The 20,334-nt window shown below is 43.2% G+C and overlaps 2 protein-coding genes across 3 annotated transcripts in view; one reads left to right on the forward strand and one right to left on the reverse strand.

Moving 5' to 3' along the window:
• The window catches only part of FBXO32 (F-box protein 32), a 24,006-nt gene extending 18,337 nt beyond the window's left edge, over nt 1-5,669 (forward strand). Inside the window, exon 9 of the mRNA XM_005516923.3 lies at nt 583-5,669. Coding sequence (XP_005516980.1) covers nt 583-672 — 90 coding nt within the window. The 3' untranslated portion in view covers nt 673-5,669. The remainder of the gene's footprint in view (nt 1-582) is intronic.
• The window catches only part of NTAQ1 (N-terminal glutamine amidase 1), a 26,068-nt gene continuing 10,252 nt past the window's right edge, over nt 4,519-20,334 (reverse strand). The window contains exon 6 of one of the 2 annotated variants that reach the window (XM_014256683.2): nt 4,519-13,862. In XM_014256683.2, coding sequence (XP_014112158.1) covers nt 13,837-13,862 — 26 coding nt within the window. In that variant the 3' untranslated portion in view covers nt 4,519-13,836. Of the gene's footprint in view, nt 13,863-18,390; nt 18,681-20,334 lie in introns of those variants that run through there. The other variant, XM_005516925.3, reaches the window with a different exon arrangement.

Raw genomic sequence — 20,334 nt, forward strand, 5'->3', positions numbered from 1 at the left:
TCATTTGCCTGCATAGCCTAGTGAATTCCTACATCTTAATTCTCCCTCAGCTATTAAGATAATTTTTTCTCTGTTTCAGAGATCCCATCTTTGTCTTGAACACAAGTAGTGTCCATTGGGGCCAGAGAGTTGGAAGTTGGGCATGTTTTAGGGCTGCCTGCAGGAAATTATTTTAGTGCTGCCAGCAGCTTCCTCTACCCGTTATGTGAAAGTGGAGGTCTTGGCAACGGGTTTAGCTGGAATGAAAGCTGATGGCTGCAAGACAGCTCAGGACAAAAATCTGCTGACCACTGTGGAGATGTGCAAGGCGTGTCTCTGGAGTTATACTCCAGTCCAGTAGCTGATGGTAGGCACTAGCCTCCCTCCCCTCAGAAGAAGGGAAAAGAATTAATTGGATCTTTGCTGCTTCTTTTTTCGATGACTTGTCCCTAAGATATTAAGTCCAGTTCTGAGTGAGGTATTATTCTGGGCTCTGCTCTACCTATTTGTACATGGGATATCTGGCAGGGGGCAATGCTAAGTTTGCTGATGCTTTGACACCCTTTCTGCAGCCTCTCTAAATGAAATTTTCTTCTTTCCCAGGGTACTGATCATCCTTGCACAGCCAACAACCCAGAGACTTGCTCCACCTCTCTTTCACCCCAAGATTTTATCAACTTGTTCAGGTTCTGAACTTGGGTCAGTGCAGCTTATGCAATTCCTACAGGACACTTTGTCACAGAGCTTGGACACTCCATTTGTAAATAGTGTAAATATTCATGTTTGAAGCTCTTGAGTCAAGGAACAAAAGGATCTTGGAGAAGAAAGGTGAAGTTGCTCACTGACATGCAACACTTAAGGTATTCCTTAAGACTTCCATAGGACTGGTGTATAAATACAGCATGTTGTACAGAGTCCCTTTTTTATCATCAGAGTACAAGATACAGGGCAAAAAAAACCTTTCTTTTTTGTTTTTAGAAGTTAAAAATGAATTTGTCCCGCGTCCATTTTAGAACTCTTTTGGTTTGTTTCTAATAGAGAGAAAGCAATATGAGGCTAGGACTGTTGAACTGTTCCTCCATCTGGTTTTATTTAGCATACATATTTATAAGTATGACATTTTAGAAATATTTATGAAAAATATCCCTGTGACAAGTTTAATAATACTTTCGTGCTTTTAAAATGACACATTCTGAAATACTTAGGATAGAACTCTAGCCTGCTTGCGAGACAGAATCGCAACATACCACTTTCTACCTCTAATAGATTGAGTACCTTTCAAACAAAAATCCAGCATACAATGTGAACTTTTGTATTTTGTACAATGATTTAAAGGGAAATGTTTGTGATAGTAAGCATCTTTTCTTGTATTAATGCTTACCTCTTTACATTAGTTTTCTTGCTCTACTCAGTGCTTGAATGCCTAGATGATAGGCACTTTATGAATACCTAAGACTTTACTCCATCCTCTTTTAATTTGTTGGTTTTATGAAAGACTAAGCAAATGTGTAAAGAGAAGACAAAAGGATGAGCATTATCTACAAGGGAGGAAGTTCTATGATAGGGAAACAAAGTATTAGGACTGGATTTAATCTCACAAGATAAATTCTTATCTGCTTCATTAGGTTAATTGCACTAGTTGAAATCCTAAGTGAGGTTAGAATCCGTTTTTTCAAGCCCATGTTTTCCAACATATACACTGCTCTGTATTCTGGCTGCTGTCAAGTGAATTCAGTCATGTTGGAGCAGGTAAAATATAGGGAGAACTGGGCCATTGAATCTCATTAAATGATGCGGTTTTTAGTCACTGGAAGACTGGCAGCAAATGTTTCATTTCAGAGCCCTGGAGCTTAGGGGAGTGATTAGTATTTAGCAGTCAGGACTTGGGTAAACAAGGGATTTCCAACATAATTGATATCTTTGGTTCTTTTCCCATGCCGGGGCAAAGACCCAAGGACACTAGCCCTTTCTGCTTCAATCTCTGAGCTGCTTTATGGGATCTTCTGACCCTAACCCAGAGCTAAATTTTCAGTCCTACAGAGTAAGTGGCCACTTCACTATGGCTGTGATCTGGCTCACTGTCTCCTTCACTTTTCTCTACAGTGCTTCACTTTTCTCTACAGTGGAGCTTGAAGAATCTAGCTCATACATAGCAATCTGAAAACCTGCAGTGGAAAGTTTTTGCTATTTACCAGTAGATTTCCTGTATAGCACTTTCTCTGTGTATGATGTAAGCAGGATACCTCGTAAGGGTAAATATTTAGTGGGTTGTGTGTGACTATGTACAAAAATTTTGAGGATAAGGAGTACTCAGGACAATTCAGGAAGAACTACTTGAGTTAATTATTGTTAAATATGCTGTTCCTTTTTTTACATTTTTATAACTGACTTTGAACACTTTTCTGCAGCTATTTGTATTTTAAAATTACAGTATTTGCATTTTTGCAAACTAAATCACTTTACATATTCTTGGAAGAGATGCAAAAAGGGAGAAAAGCTGCCTCTGGATGGAGCAGTGGGAAGAGGGGAGGAAAACAAGGAAAATGCTGACAAGAACTACCCTTCTCCAGCCACCTAACAGCAAATCCTGAGATTTTGCTCTTCCAGATTTCTGTGAGCCTATACCACCCTTAGCCATGGCCCAGAGCTTGTCACTCTCCAGAGATGGGGGGAAGACATATGCAGAATAACAAGCTTTATCTTGGTGATGCCTCATTTATCAGTTCAACTGCTGGTGGAAAGCATAAGCCTCCTGATCATACTCATGTCAACTGAAAGTGATTTTAAAACTGCTACCTTGGAAAAATACACTTGTGCTTGTTTGGGGGATGTTTGTGAGTTAAGGAGGCCAGTTTCTGATTTCCTTCCCATGTTGATGGCAGAGGGCTGAAATCCAGCTTTGTGAGTGAGGACGTTAAAGAGTGAAACTTGCAAGTGAAATGAGTGAAGCACTGCCACTGAATTTGGAGAGTCCTGTAGCTCCTTTTTTCAGCAGTGAGAAGACCTGTCCCCCTTGGCATCTTTTGCTTCCAGCTCTGACTTGGGGTTGGTTTGTTTTGTAGTTTTGCCTCTGCCACCCAGTGAGCCAGCCTGTTGCAATGGGGAGGCAACAGTATTTTTGTATGAAATGCTGCAGTGTTCTGCGTGCTCTGCATCTGTGCTTAGCACTTACCTCTGTGAGATTGTGACACTGAGTGAATTTTAAGCTCAGGTTTGAATCTGGCCTACTGCATTCTTTGCATAAGAAGATGGAAATTCTCAACATTGAGCTGTGATTTGGGATTGTCTTGGCTCCAGCCATCGCCTCTATCAACCTCTTCACTGGCCTCTTCTACCCAGAGACCATGGGTCATACTGACAACAGATTTAATGTGCAACTGAGGCTCCTATTTATAAAACTTACTTCAATTACTGTGTATTTTATTTTTTAGCACTGTAAGGGTCAAAGAGCTGAAGATGATTTGTTTATACATAGACACTTGTCTGTTGCTTGTGTGAGGTCTTGGGCTATTGCTGTCAGTGTCCAAGCTAGCAGCAAACCAAGCAACTACTGTACAGAAAAAAACAGACTAAACAAAAAGAAATAGAATAAGCCTTATTCAGTTACTGCCTCAGTCATTACCCTCCTGCTGCAGCAATTGTCAAAGATGGCCTTGGTCTCTTTGGGGAGCCATTGTTTCTTGAGTGGCTGGTACAGGGAGATGTTGCAGTGAATTCAATACTCTTGGTTTGTATTTAAAACAAAATGCTGTTGCATCCAAATACCTTACTCTAACCATTTACAAACAAAGCACTCAGTGTTTTAGTGGTGCAAAGGCATCTGCTTGGCTGAGGATGGCAGAGTAACAAAACTGACAGTGACATCAGGGGCTTCCAGGTGGGATGGTTTAAGGCTGCTCTCAGGCAAAAATGACCTCTTTATTTTAAGACAATGTGGCAAAGCTGTTGTGAAGGGGAAAACAGACTTTTGCTTGTGTTTTGGAAATAGAATGTTCTTTTCAAATGACATTTCACCTTCCAGTTAGATCATGCATTTCCATTAGATATGCGTCAGTTCTTATTCTAGGAAAGGAGAGTTTTTCCTCTCTTCAGTGCTTTCTCTTGTCAACATATCCAGGGAAGTCTCATTGTCTTTAGAGGATGTATTAAGTGTAGTGCAACAGCATAGAACATGGTGCTGTGAAAAGGAAAAATAGATCCATGCAAGGGAGGAGGCTTAGGAAGGGAGAGATCCCAGAGATCTGTTTCAGCTTTCTAGAAGAGGCCAGTTTTTGATGTGGTGGCTATTTCAAGAGGCACGATTTCAGCTGTACATACCTTAAGCCATTTATACTAACAGTGGTATGCTGAAGTTTGATCATAAAGCATGTGTACCTCCTCTTATGTTTTTTGGGTTTCTTTTTTTAAACTGTGTGACTTTCTAGATCCTTTGATCCTTTATTATGTAAAGTGATTAGGAAAATGTGTATTGCTCTGAAGACATTGCTTTGTATGTAAACATTTAATTGCACCCTGCCACTTTCTGTATATGGGAATATATTTTATATTGATTTTCTTTGCCCCAGGTTTTAAACTGTTTGTATTCCCATTTCTGTTTGACTTAATTATTTTTGTGAGGCTGTCACCTTCTAGAACATACACAGGTACTAAACCAGCTTTTCCTGCCCAGAAAATTCCTTGGCCTTTAGTTGCTAGAATTTCATTTAGAGCAGGAACATTTCAAATCCTATTGTGTAGCAAATAAATCAGATGTGCTTTTCACACTGATCTCCTGCTTGGTACAGCAAACCAGCACTGTCCTCTGCGGTTGTCCTTACAAACATGTTGCACATCTGCTGTGTAGATCAGCACCTTGCCAAAAAGACATAGCTTTAAATTAAAATGCCCCTCTTTGTAGCTGGCCTGTTTGCACAAGCATAGGCCCTGTGGAGCTGATGGCTGATCAGGCTGGTGTAGACTCGCTTCCTCCTTCAAGGTTTGGGACTCTGGTGTTCTGTTTGTGCTGCTTTCTCAGCTCATTGCTTGTAGTGATGCTGGTTCCAATCTCTGAAGCTGTGGTCAGCCATTCACACAGGTGTCAGAGTGTGGCTGCTGGGCTCTGAGTCTTTATCAGCACATAATTTCTATCCAGTGTCTTCCTCCAGTGATTTTGTTGGTTGCAAATCGGCTTTGCAGGATATAGCCCTAGGAGAAGAAATCCATCTTGTCCTTGACACATGCAGTCTCAAGTATGTAGATACCCTTGACACCAGAGAAATTCCCTCCCTATTGCTGCTTCTCCTACTGGGAGGGCGACTGAGGGTGGAATTTGCCTTTCTTTAGCCATTCTCTGCTGCACAGAATGCTAACATGTCAGCTACCAAGAGAACATTTTAATTTGAAATAGAAAATATGCTCATCTTTAGGAACTAATCTACAGTAATTATAAATACCTACTTATATATGGAAGAGAGTGTGTGTTCTATTTTTCCTTGAAGTTGTAACTAGAGATGATATGAAGTGAAAGGCATCCCTTATATAAGACTTCTGTTTAATATTATTGTGTGGTTAAAATCCTTCCATTATAAATTTGCACACTTTTTTCCTCTTGCATGTTCAACTGATTTTTACAGCTGTTCTGTGCAGACAGTATTTTTGTAAAACATTTTTGACACTGAATTGCAATAAATGTTCAAACAATGTGAACCACAGAGATGGTTGTCTCATTGCTTCCAAGGTGGTGACCTTATCAGCCTTGAGCTTCTGATGACTGGAAGCAGACTTTTCTGCAGGAACATGCAGAACTTGGCTTGTTGTTGCAGCAGAACATCCCAGAGCTATTGTTACATCATGTCTCAAAAGGAAATGAGCCCTCACTTCTAACAGAAATGGTGCTCACGGGGAGCTTGTGCTCATGAATCTGTACTTGCCTACAGCACAGGAGTGATTGCTGCCCCAAAAGAGATCAGTGCTCAGATTAGACCTTCAACTCCAGTTTGACTTAAAAATATTGGGTTTTTCCTAGTCATATTACCTGAGTGATCATTTTTTAATCTTTTTTTGGGGGTGAGGAACGATTGCATCTTGTTAGTATCAGGACTGCAAACAGTCTGACCCAGGTTCCTACTCAGAGGGTATGTGAGTAGGAGCCCACTGCAGTAACTCCTAATAAATTGGGGAAAAGCAGTTGAGAAGGCAAATGACATGTGCCTCTGGTTGGCAGTAGTATCATGGTAAAAGAGGACTACTTGCCTCATGAAAGCTATGCCAGCTATGGAAAAAAAAGTACAAAATGCATATGTTATGTTTTCAATCTTATTTGCACTGTCATGTAAGGTATGTTTGAGTGGTTTCCTAAGTCTCTGTAGTTATGCTGTGACTCAGATCTGCAGCTAGAGAGGGTTGCACCCCCCCAGACACAAGTCTCTAGAAATGTAGGATGAGACAAGATCACAAAGCCTTTTAAACAAGACAAAGCTGTTGTTAAGACCTATTCCTTATTCAAACTTTTTTGAATATAACAAGCTTTACTTATTTTAATAGATTAAATGTGCAAAGACCAAATCCTTTAAGGGGAATACTGACTCTTTTTAGGAGTATGTTTGGCCCCATTTTCATGTTATTTCTGCTACCACCTCCACCCTTTTAAGTGCAGTCAGGGATAGAGGGAGAGGCATCCTGAAACAGTGGCGGGGGTCTGCCTTGATTGATAACAAGTCACTCTGTATATCTCCTTGGAGTGCCCTCACTGTCTGTCTTAGAGCCTAATAAAAGAAGTACAATTCAGCAAAAAAGCATTTTGAAAACCTCAGACACAATGAATATTAAAATTATGACTCTGCTTTGCTCCATCTTTCCGTAATCCTCATCTCTGTTTTGCTGCTTTACAGGGGTAAACCCCAGTGAACTGTGTAGGGGATTGCTTTATTTTTGACAAAACCTGAGCTGTTCCTGTGATCAAAATTGCAGAAATTGGGAAGAGCTGTTTTCCATAAGGCTCTATAAATAACTCATGTGGGTTCAAAGGCCTTCTCTAATATGGAAGGACACCAGTTCACTCCTCACTGTTCTTGATGCATAATATACTGTACTTTTTAGTTGAAAACAAACAAATTTCTTTTTGATATGTTTTCCTTGGATAATTTCAGTCCTGGTCAGAACAGACCTTGAATACAGACAGCAGCTCCCACAGGTTTGCAGCTGAGGTGCCAGGTCCATCCAGAGCTCCCAAAGGTGCTGCTGCTTTAATGCAGTGGCTAGAAGTGGGTGGTGGGACAGGAAAGACACCCACTCCGAGCTTCACAGGATAAATAAACAAACCACCCCATGGGATTTGTGTTCGCAGACACAGAAACACAGCGCAGGAAATGCAAGTTCTTCCTTGTCACAGCACACCAAGAATTTTGATTCATTTTAGCAGGGCAAAAGCATTGGGTTAAGCTAATCCTTACCAGCATTTATTTTTATTCTTGAAGCACATAAAATATGATGTCTCTGTGGGTAATCTTTGATGTGAAAGGTGTGTGTAATAAACTGTCAGCCAAGAAGCTGTCTCACTCCTTGTCTGCACCCTGGGCCAAGCTGGGCTGGGCTACAGTTTTGCTTTTTCTTGCTTTGCCTCCATAGGCAAAACTCTCACTTTTGTGAGGGATTTAGTTCATTTCCAAGCCAGAAATCTCTTTCTCTCCTTCCTCCCACTCCAGTGTGGCAGCTCAGCTGGTGGGAGGTGTCCGAGGAGACTGCACACCCACAGGGGCAATTGCCTGGCTCAGCCTGGGGCCAGCCTCCAGCCCAAAAACCACATTTGTGATCCAGCCTAAGCTGCTGAGAGCCCCTCTGGGTCTGGCATGACTGCAAGCATCCCAGTGCTGTGCCGGGCTGGCACCCAACACTGCGGCCTTGCCTCTCTTGGTACTGTGGCCCTCGCTTTTCCCCTTGGATTTGGGGCACCCTCAGCTGGACCTGGGGCATATTTTTTCCATGTCCATTTCCCACCAGAAGCTGACCATGGTTTCAACATTGGTCCTCTGTTTAACTACTTTCTCCCAATCCTTTTATAGCTCTCCGACTGAAGCGGAATTTATTCTTTCTTTTTTTAATATAGCTGGAGGTGTAAATCCAGACAAATATAACTCCTGACGGGGAATCAACCTGTCCATGCCACAGCTCAGCAGAGCCTGTATTACTGCTGGTATATATAAAGCAACCAGGAGCCTTTTTAAACCTCTGAAACTGAAGTAATTTTTTTGTTACTTATAGCTAATTAAATGGTTCTCATTTAAAAGTGCTGTCTCCTGGTGGTAGGTAGAAACCTACAATCTTACTCTTACCACACACTTTTATATTTAAAGCCTCTATTTTTAACCCAATGGTGGGATTCAGGGTTAATGCTTGTTAGATCTGTGTCTAGACAGTTGTGAAAAACAGGAAATGAATTACATTATAGTAGGAAAGGAGAATTTAACCTTTTCTCTCCTCACTAACACATGTGACTGAGGAAAATATGTTACAGCAGAGTATTTTGGAAAGTTTAAAGAAGTAGAAAAATGAGAAGGAAAAAAAAAAAAAGCTGGGTTTTCACAAGAATTATGTGGGAATTATTACATAGAAAATAATGTGCCAGACTCTGCCCTCAGCTACACCCGGGCAGTAATTTGTTTCCTCTGGTCCCTGTAGAAAAATTGCATTTTATTATTCTCTGCTTATGCTGAACATTCAGAAGAAGGAAAAGCCAAGTGAGCCCATTTCACACACATGCACAAGCACATGTGGCAGCTGCAAGAGAGCAGCCACTACACAACACCCATCCTGCAGCAGCATGAGCCAGTCAGAGAGGTTTGTAACACCCCTGGGCATAGCAGCACCTTGTACCCCTTCTCCTCAGGCTGCCTAAGGCCTTAACGTATTTTTGAAATATTTACAAAGTTATTTTTCATTTACTTGGATTAGAGGCTGAAAAAATGCAAAATTCCCTTGCTTTCCCCTTCAGGAAGGTAAGAGCCCAAAGGCTCACTGGCCCCAGGCAGCAGCACAGGGATACTGCTGTGGCTGAGGATGTACAGGGCAAGGCTCCAGCTTTAAAAAATGGCTGTAATGAACCCAGAGCATGAATTAATCCTGAACTAGTGTGGACAGCTGGTCTGCTTGGAAAGAGCTGGAAAGCAGAGGCCTGGGTGCTCTTTACCCACTTATTTCCCCCATTCCCTGCAAAATGGTGCTGTTTTGATGCAACACCCACCACAGTCAAAAGCATTGCTGCAAGCATCCTCTATACAGCTCTGAGTGCTTTCCTCAGCCTCCTAATGTGCCCCCAGTGGTGCATTTCCCCGGTTTCCTACTCCTCCCTGGACCCCAGAAGGCTGCAGAAGCATCAAGCGCCTGCTCCCCTGCAAAAGCACTGTCCTTCCCTGGATCCTGCATCTCCCTGTGCTCTCTGCCCGTGCCCACTTCTCCCCGAGGATGCCGTGGGCCCATGACCAACCTTTTCATCGTGTGCACAACTCGCCCCCCTTGTCTGCATCTCTTTGCTGGAGCCAAATGTTTACGTTTGCCACACATGCTGTCAGCTGGCCAGAAACATTAATATCCCTATGGCAGAGCAACAAAGCCTTCCCAAGCATCCTCCATGCCCAGGCTCTGCCGTTCCTGCCCTCCTGGGATCCCTGCTGGCTTGGTGGCTGCTGAGAGAATGGAGGAAAGGGATTAGTCCTCTCAAGGCTATTTATTTTCTTAGTTTTATTATGATTTCTTTTAATTTTGAAGGCACATGAACATGCCGTGTACAAATCACCAGACTAATACTGTAGCTAATTTTATGGTGTCTTTTGCACCGTCCAAAATGAAAAACAAAATCAAAACAAAACAAAACAAAAAGCAACTCTCCCCACAATGGAGCAATCTAAATAAAGTTCTTTAAGCAATACAATATTTCCCTGTATAGCTGTCAATGTTTCCACTGCCAGTTTGTCTTCTTAAAGGAATCAAGCTTTGGCACAGCTTATATCAGAAAAACATAACATCTTTAAGTGTTTCCAAGGGGGTATGGGGTAAGGGAGATTATGGAAGTTAAAATCACTAGAAGAGCTGTAGAATGTTGGAATTTAGGAGTGCAGGTCTAAGGGTCTCAGAAAGGAAAGAGCCTTGACTTATCCGGATTTACTTGCCCACATTTGTGCCAGGGAGGGAGGGAGTGGAGCAGGAGCCCTTGCAGCATTTGCACCTGACCAGGTAACAGCAGCCAAGGTGTGGATCCTCCTCAAGAAGAGCCAACTGCTAATGGGAGTGGTGAGGAAATAATTCCATGTTGCCCACTGCTAATGCTGAAGTGAGCTCAGGAGTCAACGCCTGCTGCCAAATGTGCTGCTGTGGAAGGAGCTGTGTGTACCTCTGTATCTGTAGGCATGGGGAGGCCCAGGGACATGTGCATGCAGATAGACACACACATGGTAAAAGCTGCCTTTCAGAAGTCTTGCTCTGCAGTGTAAGAAAGGCCAATAACTTTCTTGTCAGCAGTAGCTTTGCTTGAAGGAGAGGCTTTAGGATATGGTTCATCCTGGGGCGGGGAGGGGGAGGGAGTTTCTGCATTAATCACAAATCTCTTTTCTGTTATTTTCATTAGTATCTTCTGTTTGATGTCAGTGTAGCCTGCTAAACAGTCTACTGCTGCCAGAAATGGTGCTTGATTTACAGAAGAGGTAGAAAGCTAAATAGAAAAGGATACAGGTATTCCAAGGATCCTCATCTTGCTGTCTCTCCATGGCCATACCTGTCACCTCTGAGGTCTCTGGAGACTGTTGGAGGAACCCCAAAGCTCCTCTTGCTGGCCAGGATGGGTTGCTGTAGTACCCTCTCAGGTATCTAGGAAGCCACATTTACCTCCAGCCCATCCTCAGGTTACCACATGAACTGCATGTGCTGAGATCTTGCATCCCACTTAATATTTAATCACTCTTTGCCCTCATTTTCTTAAGCGGGCAGTGAAACCCTAGCTAGCCTGTGTGTCCCAGCAGCATGGTATTTTATTACAGAAAGCTCAAAACAAAGCTTCCATTTGCTAAGCCAGCCATGCCAATGGCTGCAGCACTGGAGCTCCATGGATCGCTCTCCCAGTGGCATTAAGCAGCAGCAGGGAGCAGTTCTAACAGCATTTGGGAACAGTGTTTTGCACTATGCAGGTCATGAGGACTTTACTGTGACACACAACAATGCCAACTCAGAGGAGACCAAGTGTCAGTGGAGATGGTGACACCTCTTTTGGACCCCACATGTGTACTTCTGCCATGTGTCAGGCTTCAGATGTTCTCAGCACTGGACAATCTCCGTGTGTGATTTTTCGGACTCCACATGCTAAGCCAGGGCATTTGCTTTTTGAATGACCACAAATAATGCCCATTTCAGAGGATGTCTGTAAGCCCAGCAAGCATCCTTCCCAGGTTGGATGGGGGTCTGAGCAACCTGGTCTAGTGGAGGGTGTCTCTCCCACAGCAGGGGGGTTGGAATTAGATGATCTTTAAGGTCCCTTCCAAACCAAACCATTTTATCTTGAGTGGGGTGGTAATGTCCTGCAATCTCCACTGTCTGCATTGCCCCTGCAGGCAGTGAGCAGAGGAGACCCCACAGTCCCTGGCAAGGGCCAGGCTGAGCCGTTCCACAGCCCTGGATGCCCACAGCAGTTCAAAGCAGTAGGGCTACAGAGAACATTGGCAGAAAGGTTTCATCAGGCTCTGTGCCTTGGAAAAGGTGCCCCTGCTCACACAGCCCTTGGCACCAGCTCAGAGGGGACTGGGGCTTTGCCTCTGTGCATGGATCTGACCTCCATGCACCATGACAGCACGGAAAGGCTGGCAAGCAGGCGATGCTGGAAATGTGTGTGTGTCTTCTTTGCTGGCAACAGTGTCCCTCACTTGGTCTTTCAGATCTCAAAAGTACCGAACCTGGAGTGCTTTATTTAATAATTATCAAATAAGTTAAATGAGAATGATGATTAAGTAAACTATCTACCCTGTAAAGGATCTCTGATAAATATGGCAGACAGGGCCTGCAAATCTTCCCCGAGTCCCTCCTTCCCAGTCCACTGCTGTGAACAAGGCAGGGGGAGCACCCTGCTGATGACACCAGCAAGGAGAACAGCTGGACCCCACAGCACTGGTTATTTTGCACCTCAGGACTGAGCGTATCGAGCTCTGTTTACTTTATGGGAACTTCATGGACAATGCATTTGAAAACAACTCCTGGCCAGACACATACCTTAGCATATTAAAAGGTACTTTTAGTACCACTGGCAAAGATGATTGAACTCTGCTTTTAGTTGTACTAAGACAACTCCATGGACTTTGCTGGTGGCCCTGCATATTTGTACCGAAGTAGCAACTGGTAGCAACTAGTTGCATTTCCTTCATGCAAGACAAAAACACAAGTGCAGATAAATACTGGTGGGATTCCTGAGGTAGAGTGGACTGTATTTTCTTCCTAAGAGAGTGACTCTGCCTGAAAAAAGTTTGAATAGCTGAAGAAACAGCGTCAGGTAGCAAGGAAAAATTACTCTGAATGTTGCCTCCTCAATTTGTAATGATTTTGTTTTTGTACTGATATAAATGTAACTGTGACCATTTCATACAGCAAAGTGCTCTGTGATGAGTACAGTATAAATAGTGGAACTGATTATGCTTGCTATAAACAAGGACTGGCAAGCCTTGCTTCAGCCCAGCAGTTAGAACGGTGGAAGTGGCAGGAGCTTTACAGCTAAATGGTTAAAAACTACAGCAGAACATTTTCTCGGGATGGCTCCAAGCATGGAGCTGGTGCGCTGCCATTTCAGCAGCCAAGCTGAGACAGGGGGAAGCACGCCACCACAATTGCATACTAAAAAGAAGGGAAGGCTGAGATAACTACCATCTTCTTACTGTGTAGGCTGTTTGAAAAAAAAATAACATATAATGATTCCTGCCTTATTGCAGTGTTTGGGTTCCAGATATAGCCTTGCATGGGAAGGCTGGCATGATGCTGAACCAAGCAAAATGAGCATTTCCTGCTTTTAAGTAATATAATGTCAGGAATCCAGCTCACTGGAAACATCCTGCTCATCTTCCAGTGCAGGAAGCAGACATTCGTCATGAGTATCAGGTGAATAATGTCACTTCAGTTGGACTTTGTGAGTGGCAGTTCACAGCTCAGGTCCTTAATGCTTATTTTTATGACTATAAAACGAACCTTGGTACACCTCATGCCTAGGAAGTGGCTTAGCTCACTCAGAAACTCAGGGACTTGCCAGAGGCCTTAGATAACTAAGATTTGTTTTAACTGCCCTCAGTATCCAAGGTATTTCCTACTGTAAGTATAAGGAAACATTGAGGATACTTAAACAACCATATTTGTTTATCTTAGGTCAAACTGAAGAGATTTTCCAGAACCACTACTGCAGCTGTATTTCACTTGCTGAAAGGCTGCATCTGTATAGAGTGCTTCACTTCTGACTCCATGATCATAAACGAAAATAGGTGAGTTCCACAGAGAGGTGCGCACAAACCTGGGAAGATGTCTCCAGACACTCCCTCCTCGGGTGTGCTTCATTAACCTTGGCCTCAATTAGGCCAAGTCCTGCATAAGGAGAAAGCCAGAAGGCAGAAGAAAATCACCAGCATTGTCTCCTTCAAATTTCTGAGAAGGTAATTACCTGAAGAGAGACAGACATCCAGACAGGTTTCGCTTTGAGAGGAGATGAGATTCTTCAAGCCTGGGAATCCAAAGTGTCATAGGAGGGCAACCCCACCAAACTTGGAGCCCTGTGCTCTGCTGGGTGACATGTGAAGTGATGCTCTGCAGATCCTCCCCTCCAGCAGTGTGGCTCATGCCAGGTGTGGGGGACAGCTGCCACCTGGGTCAGGGACAGTGTCTCAGTAATGGTTCTGCAAGACACACAGTGCAAAGTAACTGTGACTACTGTAGGGACATGGTGGTATTTTCACACCTCATTCGTACTCCCTGGTACAGTTTTCTCAAGTCATTTAGTCTACAACACTTGTTTCCTAAAAAGATAAGGGAAAAAAATGTGAAAAGTGAGAAAATTTGAACCAAACACGTTCTAACAAGGGAAACCCAACCAACTACAGATGGCCATTTTACAGTAGAAGCTTGGAGAGCAGTGGTGCTTCAGAGCATGCATGAGGCTCTGGCTAGACAATAAGGGTATGAGGAAAGGAGGCCACACATGTCAAAATGTCCTGACTAAGGCTCTCATCATGGAATTTGATTCATACAAACGCACCCCATTTCCCCTTTGCTTCCTGAACATCCCAGATCAGATGGCAGCATCCCCAGGTATTTAAACATAAACTGTTAGCAAGCCAATTGGTCTGACATCCTAAGGTGTCACAGCCCCATTTTGGCAGGGACTGACTGCTGACCAGATCCCCCCAAACCAGCACGTGGTGTGATGATGCTGCCATATAGCCCCTGGTGTGCAGGAAGGGCTTGCACTGACATTACAGGCTCAGGCAGTCGAGGGCAATATCTCAGCCTTCAGCCACAACCTTGCAAGATACAAATCACTTCTGCAATGCCTTCAGAATGACTCATTTTTAACTGTAACAGCTACTGGAAGGGCTGTGTGTACATCTGTCCGTGTCCCGACCTGCACATCCACTGAATGCTGACTGCTCTCTCTGCTGGCCAACTGAGAAATGGCATTTTCTCAAGACAGACCTGGTCACTTACAAGTTTGCAAAAATGCACTGACCAAGCAAATGCATGCCAGAAAAAAATTGTCTATTTTTCTAAAGCCACAAACAGCTGAATAAAAGAGGTTAGCTACCAAATCAACTATATTCTTAGGTAAAAAGCAGCAGCAAAGAAAAAGGCAGGAGAGATGTGGGTATTCCATCTCATACTGCAGCTTACTGCTGCAATAGCCGGCTGGAGATGGGAGGAGCTACCTGTGAGATGGGATATGGCCCTATTTTAAGGCTATTAGTCTCACCCTATGATGTCTAGAAGTAAAAGGCTTGGAGTATTTCCAGTGATCAACAGAATACAGAAGCTGGGAGACCATGGGATTGTGAGTAACTGACCTGACGGCAGGAGGGTTTCTCCCTGCTTTCTTCAATGCCTGACTCAAGGATCACCTTGTCCAAAAAGCCACATAGGGGCTCTAAGCTCATAAAAACTCTAACAACTGGACAACAGAAAGACACCACTGTGGAAAAGGACAAGGTAAAGAAGGCAGAAAGGGAATGAGAAGCTAAGCTGCACTGGGAAATCATTGTACTGAAAGTGCAGTACATCTTTGTCCCGGACACAGAGGGACAGCATCTGGACGCAGTAAGAAATAAAAGTCCCAAGGGCTATGGACACCACGGAGTGTCAGTGAGCACAGGCTGATCCTGTTGTGCCAGAGCACCCCAGGAAATCAGCCATCAGTGCTTTCCTATTACTTCCTATCTCTCAGTGGCCTGAGCCCAGTTCCCCTGTATCAAGGAGTGAAGCTCTCACTTAAGCTGGGTGGCTGCACTGGCCAGCCTGGAGCTTCACCCAAGCTCCAAGCAGTTGTGCTCTGCCACACAATGTACGACACACGTACATGACTGGAGCATGAAGTTGCTTGAATCTTAGGTGTTTAAATACATCACTGGTCACAGAGGTGATAATTAGTGGTGTCTGGCAATGAAGTTGCCTCTTTGCCATCAGATTTACAATGGAAGTTGTTTGCTTGTACTTCTGCAGGTACATGGCAAAGTGATCTCAACAGACTTTGCTTTTCTGTCTGCAACTTACTGTGGTGTTCAGTGGGGAAACCACACTGGTGGGACCACCTCATGCACCAAACATGGGTTGACAGCAGAGGTTAAATACAGCAAGTTCCACAAAATAGTCAGGACTAGGGTTACCTGGAGAAAGGACCAAAGAGAGGAAGGAAGTCACTTAGTCCCTCTGACAGGACACTAGGACTAATCAGAATCAGAAAAGAGCTGGTTTCTGATAATTACAGTGAAGCAAGTAGCTTATCTTTGTATTTTGGACTGTAAATGAGCACTTAATGTATTTCTGAATTCTTTCCTTCTGATACCATGCCATCTGAAAGATGATGAAATGCCCCTACATTTGATGGGCTAGAGAGACAGCACCACACTATCACCATCCTCAGCATTGAATTAAATAATTCTCTGGCTTCTACTTATCCCTCTGGAATGACAACTTTTTACAAGAGCCACAAAAAGGTGGTTAATTATAGAAAAGCTATAATCACACACACACAGCCTGCTAAATGTAAAATTAAGCACCTGCTCAGAATGATTACAGAGAAAAAGGACTAACTCTTCACATTGATCTTCTTTTTAAACTTGTATATTCTGAATAATGGTTGTGACTGTTCTTCTTAACAGCCTTGATGCTGAAACTAGATTAAACCAGGCAGATTCTTGTGTCTTGACCCCCACTAAAGGGAGTGTGTCATGGATTTCAGGCACCGGAAACCAGCTGAGGTTAAATCAAATGACATACTCAAGTAGGGAGGGATGAGAACCTCATGTTCTGTAACAACTTAAAAGGGCCTGTTAAGCAATGCACAGGAACTCTGTGTCTATGAGATTCAACCACTTGAAGGGTAAGAAGTGCTTACCACAACCTGTTCACCTGAAACATGGATCTTTACGTTCTCACTTCTGCTGTGTCTAACCCAGTGCATCGGCAGCTACGTGGAGCTGAGCAGGCAAACTGCTGCTGCTCTGCTCTGTCATAACCAGCCTTAACATCACTCAAAAGCAGTAACATCTTCATTCCCTCAGAGTGCCTGCTACATCAGCACCAAGCAGAAAGAGCTGCCATTTCATCCAAACATGGATACATCAGACCTTTTACACAGGAGTATCTGGTTAAATCCAGCTTTCCCCTCTCCAGAGGGTTCTGTGCACCAGTTCATCAGGAATCCCAAGTTTCATCTCAGTTTCTTCTCGTGACACTGGTTCAGAATGACAGAAACTGCAGACCAACTGTCCCACTCCAGAGGGGAGTGTCCCAACAACCGGCCTCCTAACTAGTTCCTGCTGGCACTCAAGGAATATGTGTAGTAGCAGCCTATCTGCACAGGCAACCAACTGTGCTGCATCTGGCAATAGAAAGTTTACATTCCTATATTCAGCAGCCCTTATGATACAGAAAGAGATGTCTGAATGAAGTGAATCAATCCCACAGCTGTTCAACTGGCTGTCTCTGCTCTTAATATACTGAGTAAATTCTCTAGAACTGATGAGAGATACAGTAATACACTGCATATGTAACAATAAACCTATGTAATACATACAAGATTCTTACAGGTTTTGATATTTTTCTTTACTTACAAATAAAATTATTCCTTAATATTTAAAATCTTTGCCGTGCTTTTCCTCACAGGAATGAAGTATATCACAAATGTTTGTTGTCAGTCCCAGTAGGTTTCCAAGGCCTGACTGGCTAAAGCCCTGAGCAGCCTGGTCTGACCTGATTTGAACAGGAAATTGGACCAGCAACTGCCTGACCCTTCTAACCTGTGTTCTTCTACCAGTTTGTGAGTCTATGATGTGCTAGAATATAAAGTAGAACAGGTCCAAAGCTGGCAGTTAAAAACCTCATTTTAGCCTGTTTCTGCAATTCCATGTTTAGGGCACTCTTCTAAGTGTAAGACTGCTCCAAACCCTCAGTCAGCATGATGGCTTTCCTGGCGTGCCCTGCATGGATGCCGCTTGGTATCACCTCTAAGGATATTCAGCAGCAGAGAACCCTTTCTCACTCCCTTCCCCCCAGCCATATGGCCCTGCTGATTTCCTTACACCAGCAGGAGCAGCTGTCTGACCTCATGGCAGGCCAGCTCAAGGAACCAAGAGGCAGAAAAAAAGCCCTCAACAAAACTTCCTGCTTTCTGTCATAATTACCCTGAATTACCACAAGGCCAAGCAAACACCAAGTGCAAGAAGATGGGAGCACGCACAGCCAGCATGAGAAGAAAAAATAGCAATTCTATATTCCAGGAACTGTCAGCACTAGAACATTTAACTGAAATGGCAGGATTTAATTCTCCCCTTGTACAGCACAGAACCCTAGATACTTACCTGATTTTACATAGAGCATGGGATTTCACAACTGAACTACTAAATCAATTTTCCCTTTACACTTCTGCTAAATAAGGACTAATCAGCAAAGCTAGTGAGGAAACTGAGATGCACTGTCTGTTTATATATAATTGACAGCAATCATAACATGAAGAAAACTGTATCTCACTTTTAAAATGTGACAACATGTAGCAATTTAGGCTACAATATTCAGTATTTTATGCACATATTTTTCCAAAAGCTTTTTTTTTTGCAGCTCTTTTCAGTTTGGGCACAGTAGCTGGAAAAGCAATATGGTTATGGTGGCACGTCTGCCTTTGATTTGCCATTAAGAACCAAGTGCATTCATACATAATTAAAATAAAGGTTTTTATTCAGTTAATGATATTTCTGACTGGGTGTTCTATTTTCCCAAACACCAATTCCATGTACAGAAATGTAAACCATAAATACAATGTAAGAGCAGCAAAACAAAACACATCCACTCAGAACCAGAAGAACTTTGTTCACTTTACTGTCCTTCCAAGGAATAGCTGTAATCGGTCTGACTGCCAAATCGATGCACAAAGTCTGAAAGGGAGAACACTGAGCCCCATCCCACTTCAGGATTCATACTGATGAAATCATCCAAGTTCATTTTGGAATCTAAAAAAGGACCAGAAAAGGGAAATATTTAAGTTCCTGATGCAGGTTCTGTAGCATAGGTATACATGTTTCAAGAAAACACTCCAAACCCCTCTTCAGTAGATCAGTTCAGTCCAGCAAGATTCTGCAAATTGTACGGTGGTACAGAAACATCTATTTCCAGTCTCTGAAACATTGCTTTTGCCCCGATTCCCCTCTCTGCCCATGGCAATAATCACATTACAGGATCAGTAAGCATCCAGTAAGTCATGAGAAACTAGCATGTATGGGTAAGATTTTTCTCTACAACAGCAGCCTGGAAGGGTCAAGTAGTGTCAGAGAACTGGAGTGCAAATAACAACCAACACAGGGAAGTGCAGTGCAGTCTTCCTGCATTCACACAAATGTGATGACTCAAAAGCAGGGGAGATATTATTCACCCATTTAAGTTCTGAACAAAAGTCAATTGAGTCAACTTTTGCACTGACAGAGGGACAGGCTCACAGCAGTAGTCAGAATTGCAAGTTGCTTATTGTCTCAGAAGTGATTAGCCCCTTTGACAAACCTGCAGTTTGTTATTCTCCAGACTGCAGTATTTGTTTTCCCTCCAGCCCTGACCTTTGTCCTCACTGAACATGGGTTCACTGCAGGGCCAGAATATGCAGAGAGGAGGAGATGTGTGACCTAACCCAGCCCCCAGCCTAGAGCAATGCTCAGGTGAAGAAGAGCACAAGCCTAAGCTGGGGGAAAATACTTATTTTTTGTGAATATTGAATGACATAATGAAGTCAGGGGAAAAGTTTAATTGCCACAGTTTCAGGAGAAAAGTAAGTAACCATTACTGCTCTTTCCCAGGACTTTAATCTGCTCTGTTCCCTCCAGGAGGGGTAGAAACCATTCTATCGCATTCATGGATCCCAGAGAGCTCACTGGAAAAGTGCTGGTATGCAGTTTTGGGTTTAAGTGCCTTATACATTCTTTTTCCAGAGCTGGCCTGGTACAAGCTTTGCTGACACAGAACCATGCTGATCAGAGGTTCAGTTCTGATGACAAACACCTGTGGGCTTGTTTTAGGTTCTCACTGATGGTGTGCACAAATAATCTTTTTAAATGCCCATTAAAAGAAAACTGTCAGAGAATGAGTTTAAGGAACAGAGTGGTAAAGCCACTGTTACAGGTTTATTTTACAGATTTAAGGTTAACAGCTCTTCCACTGTATTAAGTATTTATTTTACCACAGACAATTCATGTGTGCATTGAAGGATTAAGAATCAAACAAGAAGAGGCTGTAATGAATAGATTATAAAATCCAAAGGATGGAATTTGCTTCAGCTGCAAAATGCTTGTGTAACTAAGCTTACAATTGTGGACAGTGTAAGCAAGGAAAGGAAGATGACATTCAAGAACCCAGACCCAGGAGTCCCAGGCATAATCCAGCCCCTGAAGGCCTCTGTTTGCATCATGTCTACGCTACAGCACAGCTTTGTGATTTGCCTAATCCCTACCTTCACCTTCTCTCAGACCTTCTGAGGTCTGGCCCCTAATCTTTTCTTGTTAACCTGTTTGAACCCTGCATATGGAAAATCCTTACGTTCATCCAAGCATGGTCCTACTGCTGAAGTGACTCTGGAAGAGCAGGGACAGTTTCTGCCTATGTGGGAATTAAAAATAGTAC

This window comes from Pseudopodoces humilis, chromosome 1 (genome assembly GCF_049639895.1).
Source record: "Pseudopodoces humilis isolate 2021_Gansu_Grassland_sample_001 chromosome 1, ASM4963989v1, whole genome shotgun sequence".
Taxonomy (NCBI): domain Eukaryota; kingdom Metazoa; phylum Chordata; class Aves; order Passeriformes; family Paridae; genus Pseudopodoces; species Pseudopodoces humilis.